The sequence below is a fragment of the Heliangelus exortis genome, chromosome 13 (genome assembly GCF_036169615.1).
Source record: "Heliangelus exortis chromosome 13, bHelExo1.hap1, whole genome shotgun sequence".
NCBI lineage: Eukaryota > Metazoa > Chordata > Aves > Apodiformes > Trochilidae > Heliangelus > Heliangelus exortis.
The window spans coordinates 12,696,018-12,710,702 of record NC_092434.1 but is presented as its reverse complement, the minus strand read 5'-3'; the positions used below and the strand labels follow the sequence as shown (position 1 = coordinate 12,710,702).

At 39.1% G+C, this 14,685-nt stretch overlaps 1 protein-coding gene across 6 annotated transcripts in view; it reads right to left on the bottom strand.

Annotated features, from left to right (window-relative positions):
- Positions 1-4,252: 4,252 nt before the first annotated feature.
- The window catches only part of NKD1 (NKD inhibitor of WNT signaling pathway 1), a 156,298-nt gene continuing 145,865 nt past the window's right edge, over positions 4,253-14,685 (bottom strand). For 4 of the 6 annotated variants that reach the window (XM_071756875.1, XM_071756874.1, XM_071756878.1 and 1 more), the window contains 2 exons: positions 11,974-12,104; positions 4,253-11,210 (listed from right to left, as the gene is read on the bottom strand). In XM_071756875.1, the coding sequence (XP_071612976.1) occupies positions 10,636-11,210; positions 11,974-12,104 (706 nt within the window). In that variant the 3' untranslated portion in view covers positions 4,253-10,635. The remainder of the gene's footprint in view (positions 11,211-11,973; positions 12,105-14,685) is intronic. The other 2 variants (XR_011728501.1, XR_011728502.1) reach the window with 2 other exon arrangements.

Here is a 14,685-nt window from a genome sequence, read left to right as displayed (position 1 = left end):
CTGCTGACTGGCCCCACTTGCAGACAACAGGAGCTGCATCATTGCCTGGCTATGAAATGGCTCCGTGTCCGGGCTGTGACACTCGCCATGAGGGCGGCACCAACCCAGTGAGGCCGTCTGAGAGCACAGGGGTGAGAGATCTCCTGGCAGCCACAGCGAGTGACAAATCAAGCAGCTATTTTCATCAAAGTGATAGAAACAGAGATGATCAAAACAAGCAGAAGAACCCTGTTCTGTTTGGTCTGTACACTTTGTACACTGTCACTTGGGAACCTAATTAGTCTGCATGCTTCATGTTTCTATCTTTAATCGGATGGCATACAGCTGTTCTTTTCAACATCACTGCCTACTGCCCTTTCCCTGCTGTTGGGGTACGACTGTAAATAAATGAGGTGAGACTGCTTCCAGTTTAACCCTCTGCTAGCGTGGCCCTGGCTTACCCATGGCCGGCGAGCCTAGAGAGATGGCGCAGCACCGGAAAGGGCCACCGGAGGGGTGCCAAAGCTGCTGGAGCCCAGCCTGACTCTTTAACCCAAACAGCACCTGGCAAAGGTGGCTAAAGCCAGGGAAACTGCAGATTGCCTAAACCATTTAGTTTTGACCCAATTCCTGAGGTAAAATTTTTCATTACCTCACAGGATTTCTGTTTACTTGCAGTTAGGAAAGCACTCCTGGAATGGGGACAGATCCCACAGCCTCACCACACTCATCTCCTTAGAGGGTCACCCTCCAGAGCCAAAATGCTGGGAAAAAAACATCTATCTTTTTAAGGGCAATCATACCTGGCAGGGTGTGAAGGGGAGGCCTTTGGAGTCACCACCAGCATGAAGTGAGGGAGCAGCGCTGGTGCTGCGCAGGGACTGAGGAGACCGCAGCTGTTGCTTCCCACCTCAGCTGAGGTGCCTGCCAGGCCTCTTTCCGGAAGGTTCCGGAAGGTTCCAGAAGGGCCTCCTCAGCTGAGGTGGATTTTGGGGCAGAGGAACAAGCGCTGACGTGGAAAAACATTGCAAAAGTATAAAAAGGGTATTAAGGGTACCAAGGCCTGGTAGTTTCCACAAGGGCTCTCCCACCATGACAGATGGTGACCAAGCTTGTGCAAAGTTTTAGAAAAAAAAAATTAAATAAATTAAAAAATCCAGCACTAGGGTTGTGATGCTCTCTTCAGACTGAAGTGCATGAGAGAGACATCTACTGAAGATGCCAGGCTGGCAGTTGAAGCCTTCTTGAGCAAAGACTGAGCAAGGAGACGTGAGCTCCTGCTTCTGGCTGCCTACGTGTCTGGCACCAATCTGAGCACCAGCACCCCCGCACCCAGCAGTCCCAGTGTGGGGAAAACACAAAGCTGGCCCTGAAGGCTGAGGCTGCCAAGAGATGAAGGGAATGCATCTCTGCAGTACAAGCCATAAATAAGTGTCTTCAAAATCCCTTCACTTATGTCATTTCTCACACAGGATGTCATAGCCTTGCACTTCCAGCTGGAACATTCATCTCTCCAGGATGGAACACAGCCAGCATTCCCCAAGCCTAGGCATAACCCTCCAGTTCAGAGAGCAATTCTTTTTTTCTGAGTAGTTAAGAAATTACATATTCATCCATTTCTGAGATTTACCACGTCAGTATCCTCCACTTTCTGCCTCCCTTGCACTAGTTTTTGTCTCTTGCAATAATTTTTTCTCATAGCCTAGGAATTCCTGCTACACTACTTTTACAGTGGTGTTAACATCAGGTGCTGCATATCATACCACACTCATGAGTTTTACATTCCTATGACACTGCAGACTTTGATACAATTACAGCTTGGCTACATATCTCAATTTATGTTACAATATTGCTGTAGTAATATCTGAGACAAATGTTTAATTCACAGAACCTCAGTTTCAAACTACAGTCCCTGAATGCAAACAGCAGACTTCAATATATTTTCATCAATTTCCTAGTTCATAAAAATCAATTTTTGTAGAGTTTTTACACAGTACATAAAAGACTGTGGCATCAATTAGCCTTAATTCTTTTTCTTTTTCTTTTCTTTTTTTTTTCTTTTTTTTCTTTTTTGGAAACCTCTTTGTAGGAAAATCTCATATTTCAGCAATTTGCATTATCCACACAATCTGCTTTGAAGTTCTAAGTTATGGTAAGAAAAGGATCCACTTATCTGCACATAAAAAATGTTCAAAGCTTATAAATTCCCTGAAACAGATGTACATTATCATTGGATTTGCCTTTCTCTCTTTGCTGTTGCATGGCTAATAGAGTTTCATGTGCCCCCTCACATCCTCCCCATTTAGCATCTTTTCTCTACAGAAGCATGCACCCTACTGTGCCAATCCACACTTCAAAGATTTCTGTCTATCTATTAGAAACAAAGCACAAAGTGAGAACATATGGCCCCTTTTAAATTTCCCACATTTAAGTCAATATCGTTTCTTTTCTCCTTTGGCAAAGAAACATAATAAGGTTTATCTTCTCCCTTCCTAAATCTGCTGGCTCTCTCAAACTGCTTGTGCCAATTCAGCAGTTACTTTGCAGTATCAAACTTGGCAGCACATATGAAAACAAAATCTCTAATTTTTTAAATTGCTCTTATTTCTTCAGATCAAGAAGATGCATTTAAATGATGAAAAAGGACAAAATGTAACTGCACACTTTCAGATAAGTGGATTTTAAACCCATGAAAGAGTACAGCAAAGAGTCAACAGTAAAAAATTGTCAAGTTCTTTTTCACGGTGACATCTTTCCCAACCTTTCCTATCTCTGACTAAAGGGATAGAAGAGCATTTTGGAATCTAAGGCCCAACTGAGTATGAGCATCATCTTGTCCTGTGTCCCAGAGTATCCAAGGAACTCAGCATTCTGGTACTGAGGGGACAAATCAGGAAGTACAAGGCATTAATGCTCCTCTTAAGGTATAGTTACTTGCCTCAGAATCAGTTTGGCTCCTCTCTGTTGGACTTAAAGACATAGTGAACATGAACCTCTTCTGTGCCTGGAAGCAGAAATTTTGGGTAATTTCTTTGAAATGACTCTGTCCTGCATATCCTAGAGGAGGTGAGTATCAGGCCACGCATGATGTTCATAGTGAGGTCTGCTGTTCAGAGGATTTCCTTTACATTTGTGGTCAACAGAAGCTGTATCTATATGAACAAAGGCTCCAAGCACAATGAACTTCATTAACCAATGTTAGAAAGATCAGCATACACACAGTATCCTGTGATGGTGAATTTATGATTCAGTTATTAGGAAAAGGGTTGCAGTGATGATGTCTGTAGCAGAGTAAGTTATGAAAGTCTCTTCCCACTCCTGATAACACTGACTTAACTCCTTTAATTCATAGTCACTAGCCAAAATGACTCCATATTTCAGATTCCTAGGCTATCGAGATTGTAATATTTAAATTATTTTAGTACACACTTATTAGATCAGAAAAATCCTTATAAAAACCTGTCCCTGCTCAACGCAAGCTGTGAGTGCCCCAGGGCCCTGATTCCAAGCAAGTGTAAATTGAAGTACCTCTGTTTACATCTGCTGATCCAGTAGAGCTGCACAAAGTTCCCATTGAAATCCATGGAAGTTGCATGTACAGAGCCATTGAGGGCTATGGCCTTTCAAACAGCAAGAAGGTTTGATTATAGACTTCAAAAGTAAAAAATATTCCCTGAGAAGGTTGTAAAGAGACAGGAGGAATGTGAGGCCCACAGTGCTGCTTTTTGCTTCCCTTCATACTTTTGTACTTACTGGAAACCCTGAGTCTCTTTAATTGAGCTTTTCCTCCTCTCTGCTCCTTGCAGGGTGAGAGGGTTAATTGCTTTGGACTGAAACATTACAAGTTTTATACTTCTGCTTCCTAATGGCAAGGAATATGCAAAGATATCCTGGACATGCACCACACAAGAGCCCATACAGCACTCAGAACAACAATGGAATAAATGGCTCCAGACTCCATGGCCATGGGTATCTATAAACCACTGTATCTAATGACTTTAAAAATCAGCACTGGCCAACTGAGACCTTGATGCTAATTGCCATAGCATTTAACTGTTTATCTTAGTGGAACTAGCATTACGAGTCCTGGTTGTTAACAACCTCAAGTGGCACTTTATTCATCTATCAACAGTCTTATCCTGTGAACAAGTAAGTGAAGAACTATAAACACCCACTCCAAAGTCACTTTGTAGGTTAAAGCTAAAGCCAACAGAAAAAAGACCGCTCACAGAACTCCAGTGAGAACAGACAAAATACAACCTCCAAACCAATGTTTTAATCTACGAAGTTTTATTTGTCTTTTTAAACTTGTAAACCATAAAAAGAGCTTATCAAATATCTGAAATTAGTACAAGAAAAAATGATGAGTCATATAGCAAACTGTAATTGAAGGTCCAAATTCCAAGACATGCATGGGGGCTCTTCTGGCTTCCATTTGTGAAGCCAAAAGACAAATTTGGCCCAGTTTATTGATGTTTCATTAGAAAATTCACAAAATCTCAATGTGCTATACTTTGGGAATAGAAAAGAATGGGAAGGATTAAGTGCAAGAATAAGCACTCAGCACCAGAAGGATCTGAACCCCACGACTTCATCCACAAAATACAGGCTCACCAAAACATTACATCTCTTAGCTGGTAGCAATTACAGGCTGCTTTGTCTATATGGAGTAGGCACTCAAAGGAAGACACAAACCCCACTTCATATGCATGTCATAAAAAATAGAAAGCACAGTGCACATAATTACCAATATGCCTAATGTTGTTCATGTTTGCCTGTTGCCAAATTTATGAAGCCCCTTATGTCTCCAACATTCTTACGAAAATTCTGGAGCTTCCTATTCTCAGACCCTGAAATACCAGGCTGTTGAGAAAACTGATAGGTCCAGTCTGCTATTTCTTATTACATACAGATCATACTTTGTGTCAGTGGATTTCCCATGCATAGTTAGTGCTTAGTGTTTAGAAAAATCAGGACAGATATCAAAGCTTTGGGCAACATTTGACTAATTTATATGTGTTTGTAATCAAACTGGAAAAGAACTGATGCTACTGTTCAAAACATATTCTAACAAATACTGAAAACATCTGTAGAAACACCTCCATCTCTGAAAAAATTTCCCTCAGCTTGGGCCCAGACTCAGGACACCAGACCATCATTTCTTATTCTGCCACAGCCCTGGTGGTGATTATCTACAGCTTTCCTTCCTTGCACCTCCTACTGTACACTGGAGATTAAGCTCTTCTGGAAAGTCTTTCAAGCTTTTCTAGTGAAAAGCGTTCTATGATCTACAGTTGCTATTTTATGAGCAGAAAATGTCCCATAAAAAATTCAAAGAAGTAATACAAATATAGCTTCTCCATGGAGTATTTTCCTGCCTCTTGTCCCTCTACCCCCACCCCTCTGTCAGTTCTGCACTATCCCTCCACTTCTCAAATCTTTCCATCCTTCCCTTGCCATTCGTTCCTCACAGCTCTAACTCTCATAGTCCTTAAATTCTGCTGTTTTTTAAACAAAGAAATTAGAGGACCTCATCCATATGATTTCTATCATTTTAGCTCAGTAGAATTGACTTATCTAGAATGATAAAGAAATACAAAAGTAAATTAAAGTGTCATTGAAAACCTCATTATTTAATAACTATAATCCAAACTTCAAATACAGAGCAGTTCAATGTCTGCTGAATAATTTCAGCATGAAGTTATTTGCTTTTCTACATCTGTTCCTTTTAGCCCAATTTGAACACATTTTAAATGTACACAAGACAAAAAAAAAAAAAAAATCCCAAAACAGGCCCTTCTAAATCAAATCAACTGAACAGCTGTCAAATATGCAAAGAAAATCAATCTTTATGTGATAAATTGAGGCTGGTTTTGCCACTAAGTGAATTAGAAAAGAAATCTCCTTCCAGAAGCTATTTAGAAAACACATTAAGTTCCATTTTTATTTCATGGATTTTCAAACATGTTTCTGCTTGGTGTATTTTTTAAAAAAAGAAGCCTGACAACTAACAGGATGCTGACTTGGTTCCCAGCAAAAACATGAATAAGTCATGTTTGAAAACATATTTTCAGATCTTGATGAACTGCATCAAATTGCATCAAGGTAATTAAAGGTGAGACTTGATTAGCTGACATGTTTCCAAACATGAACATTCTTGCCTGTACTCCAGGCAAATATTATGGTGAATGCTTTTGTAAATTTTCTAGCATGATAAATTTTTCTCAAGTATAACCTAGGCCCCAAGGGGCTTAAATTTTCTGTTAACTGGAATACAAATGAAATCTGTCAGTCAATTATTGAGGTACACAATGACATATGGAGAACAGTATGCATTCATCACATCTGTAGTTCTTTGTGGCAACCTGTAGACTGCTGAGCACACACAGTACTTATCCCTTTCTAAAAGATCACCTCTGACAGAATCCACTCTGTGCCATTCACTAACATCTGCCAGAGGACACACATATACATATATATATACATACTTACAGATATATATACACACACACACACACACACACACACAAACATACACTTTTAAGGTACTTCTCCAGCTATACTTTGCTGTTCTGTGCTCTCATGATGACTGGAGTAGGAAGGCAGTTATAGAGGCCATGTATGTGGCTTTTTCATTTGTTATGGTCTTAAAGGGCTTGTCTGCCATTATGCCAGAAAACCTGTACTTCAGCATCCAAGGGCAGAACTGGGGCCTAATTTCTAACCGTGACAAGAAGACATGTCAATGTTTCAAAGGCATTTGGACTTGCCTTGACATCCTCTAATGACACGAGTATAAAGCACACTATTTGCTGCTAATCTTAAGTAACTTACCAGCTTGATCTCCTACAGTAAAACTTGCATTAAGTATTAGCTATTACAAATGCATCAGCAGCAAGGTGCATAAAAAACAAATACTGAAATCACTGTCTGTACATTATATAGATTTCAAACCCACATTCCTGGAATGAAGTAACAGGAGCCCTGAACCCAGGGGGAATCTGGCCATCTTGCCAGTGATTTCAGTGGGAGAGAGATTTTACTTTGCTATTTTTAGCTGAGTTAACTTTGTATTAGGTGGTCATGAAGAAGAACTTAGCAATCTTTCTTTTCAGAAACCTGGTTTCCCAAAAATTGCAGCTGGTAAGGCTCAGCAAAAGTTGTCAGCTGAAATGTGCTCAGCAGATAGTGCAAAAATTTGGGATTGGCTTAGTTTTGCTGAATTGGTTTATGTAAAAACAGAAAATGTAAGTGAAAAACCTGGAATTTTCATTTGAAATTACTTCATGCCACTCCATTTTACTTTTAAATAGCAATAATGTATACTCAGCTCTGGTTTTTTTTATTGCATGGAAATGAAAGATTTTGTTTGAAAATCAACTAGTCGATTTTCACTTTGGATTCAGCCACAGCTTAGAGGAAATTAAAATAATACTTATTCTTTTTTTTTAAAAAAAAAGGTTTTCAGAATTAATAACAAGCTGTAAAAATCAGTTACTCAGCACAGGTCTAATAATAGGGGACAAGAAACTGAACATTGAAACTTGATAGTTCAAACATAAAACCAAAGCATACCCACCAGTCCATACCTTATGGCCTGATCCTGTTTGCAAAAATCTTAACGCAAACTCTTTCATCAGAGGGATCCTGCAAGCACTGACAGCAATTGCAATAAGCCCCTGAAATCCACAAGAAGAAGAAGGAAATATACTTTCTGAACTAGTAGAACTTTAATTAACAGGGGGTTCTCTTGGCACAGTTTTTGCTGTTAAATAAATAAAGCATTTAGTCAAAACCATCTATATTTACTATACAAAATACTGAAAAGCAAACATTTTTAAAAGATAAGGAAATTTAAGGTTCTGTGAAAAGAAACTGTGCTACATGTTATTCACACTTAATGCACGTAACAACTGCAACACAGTAGTTAGATACTGTATGTTCATACATGGCTGGTGTAAAGGTTTAGTACGGGGATGCCATGTTATTACAATGTGTTTGTATTTCACAGAATCTGAGCAAGGCAAAATTTGTCTTAAGAATCTCCAAATACAATAAACCCAAACAAATAAATGCAAGGCTGTAACCAACAGTCAGTTGTGTTACTTTTCAGAGTTCACCTGGCACAGCTGGTTCTGCATACTTTTCAATCAGACTGGCGCTGTTATCTTTTCCAGCAAAGTATCTCTGGGGGAAAGAGCATTTTTGCCTCCATTGCTGCCCTTTCTTCAAAAAGCCCACCATTCAAAGCACTCTGGTTTTCCAGAATGTTTTCTGATTTTCAGCAACAATTTGCATTGAAAAACGACTAAGAAATAATTCCCACCTCCCAGTTTTTTCTAGTACATGCTTTACTGAAAAGAGAACAGCTTTAATAACATCTTCAAAACAAATAGCATGGCATCCCTTCTTAGATGGAATGTACACTTGTGTGCTTGCATGCGGTATAACGTAAGTCACTTGAATACATCAGACTTTGTTAACACTATAGTATAAATAAGCTTATTCCTTCTACTAGACATATAAATGCCTTTTTGTTTTTGCAGTCCATAGTTATATATACATTGAAAAAGAATGATACACAAGCAGCAAAAAAGGCTTAGACTAGAACAACTCAGTGGTAACTAACCAAATTTGTGGCCTTTTCATATTTTCAATACAGAAAATTCTGCATATAAATATTTTTCGACTTTAGGAATTTTAAAAATAAACAGAACAGTATAGTTGTCACACAGATCAAACACACTTTAAAAACATTCTGTTAGATTTAACAGAACACATCGCTGACAGCTAAAAAAAAATAAAATAAAATAAACCAGATCTTTTAAAGAGAACAATAAGTCTAAAAAACTACTGATCCAAGGAGACAAGAGATGGACCTAATTACCAGGAAGCAGTGATTCTGTTCCAATTCCACAAGAAGGCAAGGCTTTCCACATTTCTTTAAAAGTTGATGTCTCCATGTTCTTAGAAAGGACAACATCCCTTCAAAAACTGGTCAGCAGTAAGGTAATACTTCATTTTGGACTGATCAAAAATCTAGTCAGGAAAAAATATACCCTAATCATAAAGGGCTTCTAACAATGTGGGATAATTATTTTACAATATATACTATAGACAAAATACCACAACATTTAAAATAATTAAAACCAAAAGCAAATATGTTTAAAGAACAATTATGCTTTTAAGTGAGGAGTCCTCTAAAGTTCCAAAAGCAACGTAGGTGTTTTACAGTCACTTTCTACCTGTAAAATAGTGTTCTGTACAAACCCCAACTGAATGCATTATAAATCTGGGCCCCACAAAAAATAAAACTGTACTGACCCTTCTTTTCACTCTTCCAATTTGCCTTCCAATTTGACCTTCAAGTTTCTCAGCATTTAGTAAGATCTTGTGGGTATGGTCTCATTCTCCTTCACAGAGTGGAAAAGGTAGAAATGGCCAGAATGATTGCAAATGATATTTTTTACATGTTGATTTGTCTCTAAAGTGGGAGAAGCACAACTGTTAGGTGCTGGGGAAATTTAAATTGGAGACACTGGCTTATGTTTCTAAAAAGTCACTGTTGTGGAAAAAAAAATTAATGTTAATAATCAAACCACAGATTTCTAAAACACAACAAAATGTACCTGAGTGTGCATATTTATATATATATATTTATATTTATATTTTATATATATTTGCCAACATTTAAAGTGAGAAAGTATATTTTCCTCAATTCTTTCTCAAAACAAAGAACTGTGGATTTAAAAAAAAAACAAAACCCCCAAACAACCCCACTCCTTCTCAAGCCCCTATGAATGATACTTATGGCCCAAGCACTAAAGTCTAGTGATGCTTTTGAAATCTTCATTTCACATCCTCCTCTTTACGCATGGTTACCCCAAACAGAACGGAGAGTAAGCAAAAGAAAAACCAAAAATAAAAGATGTGTATTTAAATATTACCCAGTATATAACAGACTGTACTTGTGTCAGTGAAGAATCTCCAAGAAAATAAAGTGTAAGTCATACAAATGTAGCTCTGTTGACAAATATAGATAATATTTCCTTGCAATTATTACGATAATTTGAAAGGATGTGAACACAAACAGGCTACATGAATGTAGTATATTAAAATTCCCACCCCTCCCCTCCCCATAGTACATTACAATCAATAAAAAGAAAATAAAATCTGAATAATACTAGAGGTAGCAGCTGTTTGTATTTTCTGTTATTCTGAGTATCTCTGGAGTCCAACCCTTCGAACATTGCTCCCCTGATAAAAGGCTTGTGTGTGATCAGCTGACATAGAGCAGACTGGTGAGTTAGATGTCTGCAACAGCCTTTGAAGTCTCTTTCTTACTACAGTGGAAGTAGTATTTGTAAAGAAGTGCGTTGACGACCTGTATTAAATCACAGCTCAAAAAGCTATGGCTGTTTGCTGTTTTACAAGCCACTTAACAAAAAAAGAAAAAAATCCACAAGGTGTTTAAGTAAGCTATGAAGTTCCACAACACATAAATAGGGTAAGTTTCAAGAGTTCCATATAACCTCTAAAATATATGCTAGCTGAATATTAATGGAGTAACAATAATATTAATTATAGTAATGCCTTAGTTCTGGTACCACAAGAACACATTTCCTTCATATGGGATGATTCTTGGAGGATGTTCTCTTATGTCTGGTAAAAGTGATGGTAGTGGTGGTGGTGCTCATGGTGGTGGTGGTGTTCATGTCTTTGTATCATTTGTCCAACTTGGCCTTCATATAAAATGACTGTGGGCAGGTCTCTCACGTGTTCCTTTTCCAAAACTGTCCCTGGAGACTGGAAGGTTTTGCACATTTGGTGATTCTCCTTCGCCCTCTGCTTATGCTTCTTGTGAACCTGTTGAGATTGCAAGGGGAGGTAAGGAAGATTCTGGCCCACCCGTGCACTTGGGGAAGCCATTGGTATAGGTGCCCCTTGAAAAGGTTTATTCCTTACTGCCCTTCCTGGATGCACAGGAGCAACGTTTTTGCCCTGGGCCTTGGGAGACCTCACAAAGTGCTTGTTTGAGTCCTGGTTTCGGAGCCGCTGCTGAATTTCTGCAATCTTGGCATATGAACTCTCAGCCAGATTGATGTGGCTCTGATCCAGCACTTGAGATTTCCTGTGGTGAGCATGGAAGTTTTCAGGTTCATGAGAACGAGATCTAGTTTGATTCACAACTCGGCTTGGTGGGTCATGTTTTTGAGCTGCTGGAGGAGATCCTAGGAAATAACAAGTTGAGTTAGTCATCTAGCATTTCAAAGTTTTAATTAGTAGCAGTCAGTTGGCAGGGAGAGCATTATCAGCAGAGTGAATTTTTCCTAAGGAAGTGAATGCAATTATAGCTGTCTAGTTTTATTACATATAATAGTTATGACTCATAAATAATACACATACAAATATACACACACATCTATATATATGCAAGTGTGTGTGTATTAAAGTCTTTACACTACTCTACTCTTGATCCTCATCCCTGTGAAAATCACCAAAATAACTGTGAGTGGAATTGCAAAATCTCAGCAGAGGACAGGGCAAAGAGGAAATCTGAATTCCTTTAATTTGAAGACAGAGGCCAAAATTCCAGGTATGAACCCCCATTGTCCGATTTTGGGGTCAGAAAATACAATTTTTGGGGCACAAAATACATGCAGGTATCATCTTGGGAATGAGCTCCAGCATCCAAAAATCAGTCCCCACCTCACCCATAGACAATCTGAAGAATATAGATGTCAAGATTGCTCTCCTAGGCTGACCTCCAGGTTTAGCTACACAAACAAGTACTTCAAAGCAGGCTTGCAGCACATTAACCACTCTGTTGTGATACCACCTTCACCAGTAATTACCTTGCAGTATTCACACAGTCCTATTTCTTCCAGCAAGTCACTACAGATAAATCACAGGTTCACAATACACTGTCCCTGATGTGGACTGTGCAACTAAAGAAATAGGATGAAAAGGTTGTAACAAAAATTACCAAATTACCTGGCCCAAACTTTGATGTGTAGTTTTCTATTCCTGCAAGATCCAAATAGTGGTTTCTCCTTTCAATGTTCTCATCAACACAATGACGATAGCACCCACTTTGCTCTGGATTGTTCTCACTCTGGTGATATCTGTCAGGAGGAAGCAAAATTACAATTCAGCAGAACTTCTTTAAAGTTGTTATTGCCATCTGCAAACCAACAATTAATGGCCCCTTTGAAGTGACAGGAGTTGCTCACAAAGAAACAACACATGTTTGAAGTTCTGGGTGACCAGATCTGCTAAGTTGATAGGCCTGAACTGACTGTTCTTTCCCCTCAGATAAATTGACCCCGATGTTGCAAAGCCAAGGCAAGGAGGTTTTCAAATTGCATTACACATGCAAAACAAATAAAGATACTCCTAGGGTTTATTATATTCTGTCTTAAGGACAAACCATTCAGCTGATTCTCAAATTTGAAGTGCCAAAGAAAACCTGCTGTTTGATTCATGACTGCTCCTACTGCTATCAGAAAGTGCTGTCTCATGCCAGATACATGTTCACATCTATCTGCTCCAGAAAGACAGGCAGCAGCACAGGTGTAGTAACCAGAGAGAGCCCAAGAAGAGGTGTTGGTAGGATACCCAGAGGTAACTGCTGCTTTCCAAAATACAATTCATAAGGTCAGATCAGCCGCTGACTTCAGAATCTCGACTCCTTTTCCTGCTCAGCTTTGCAATTTTATTTATGGGAGAACTATTTCCTCAGGACGAATATCTGGAATACCATTCATTTATGAGGCAGGAAAAAAAATCAGGCAGAGGTTTACAATATTGTAGCCCATAATGCCAAACGATTTAATTCAGCAATTTAAATGGATGTCTACTGATATGAAAAGTATTTTCAATATAACAAACAGGATAAGCAGAGAACTCTCAATTAAGTCACTGCCTGTGATTCAGAGAGCTCAGTCTCCAAGACCACAAGACAGGCTTAGCTCTTTCTCTATGCAATTGCACTGATGTCAGCCTAAGACCAGAATTTGACCCTGTATCCTACATCAGTTGCTAAATATGGGCTCTGTATTATATGGTGCCCAGTACTCCACTTTTAGTCTATTAACACATTTCCAGGTTTCCAGAGGCTGCTGATCCCACTGAGCTTTGGCACAAACTGTTTTCCTGTTCTAGTGTAGTACCATTCAGGGACATTATAGAACCAAGTCCCCTGTGTCTCTGTCAGACACAGGTCTATGGTTTCTTTGATGAAAGACACAAGATTTGACCTACCTAGAAGATAATTTTTACTTTACTTTGATAGAGGTAGAGTCCCCTGAATGAAGGAGTCTGCCTGGAAAGCAGGTAAGCTTTAAAGACTCTGAGTCAGCTTTGAACTCCAGGAGTGATATGGGGTACTCTCAGAAAAGAAGAAATGCCCAGATACTCTACATTTTTTTGGCTACATAGCCAGCTCAGTACCCTTCCTGACTCAGACACACCTCTACAGGCTGCTACACTTCAGCAGGTCAACATAAAAGACCTCTGGGGCTAGAACCTGGCTAACTGGAGTTGCCAGGCATGAATTGCCTATGGAAAATATTAAGACCTGAACTTGTCCCTGCTGAAGAGAATGCACAGTTAACTCAGAAAAAAATGAGTGATGCAACACAATTAAGCAACACTGGATACTGCACTGTCTGTTGAAAACTAAATTAATGAGGAAACTGTTTTTTGGTACTTGTAATAAATTCCATCTCTCATCAAGACAGTGAAGAAAAACTACACCAGTACTGCCACAGCCCTGCATGCTAATAGCTTTTTTACATGCAAGATGACATTTAACAATATTAATGCAAATGTACATGCTGCAGCAATTATACACCAATGAGAGATATGCTCCAGTGTCAACCAGAACTATAAATACTTCAGAGAACTAAACCATCTGGAATCCAGCCCCACAGTGCTCCCCTGTGCACATCTGGGAAGGCACAGGCACGGATCAACCATGCATAAAGCACAGGGGTGTAAAACATGTACTGTGTTGTTACTGTTCTTTGGTTTGTCTTTTTTTTAAAAAAAAAGACATCTCCTTAAGTGTTCATGGCATGTATGGAAGTCCTTTCAAAACTCCCACACTGGAATGTCATCCCAATGGTAGTAAGCACACAGCAATATAGCAGGTAAAGACAAGAGAGCAGAGACAGAGCACAAAAATGCAAGGACATTTCCTGAAAGCTATGCTCACTCAAAACATAGCATAGACTTTAAGCCAGACAGAGAGAAATCATGTAAGCAGGAAAAAGAGAGTGAGAATGTGCATCTGTCGGTAAAAGGAACATGTTTGAGAGGCTGGTGTGCATCATATTTTCCCTGTTGCACTGAATGAAATATAAACTAGAATGGTATGAAGATACCCCACCCACAGAACTGCTCACCAGCACTCTCCCACCACCTCTTTTGTACTACACGTGCCAGGCAAGCTAGCTGGATCTTATCTTTGTATTAGCCCTACAGGTGCAAACTCCTGCCTCTAGCTTCCAGCAGATATCAAATCTAACCCACCTACCTTCCACCTTCAGGATAAAAATGTTTCTATCTATTTTATCTTGAATATTAATCACATCTTGCCTAGAATTCCTGAGTGACTGAATTTCTGAAATGTGTGCACTTCTCACACTCATTGCTACTTTCAAAGGGGAAACCTCTGCATTAATATTGGGAGATACTGCTGAG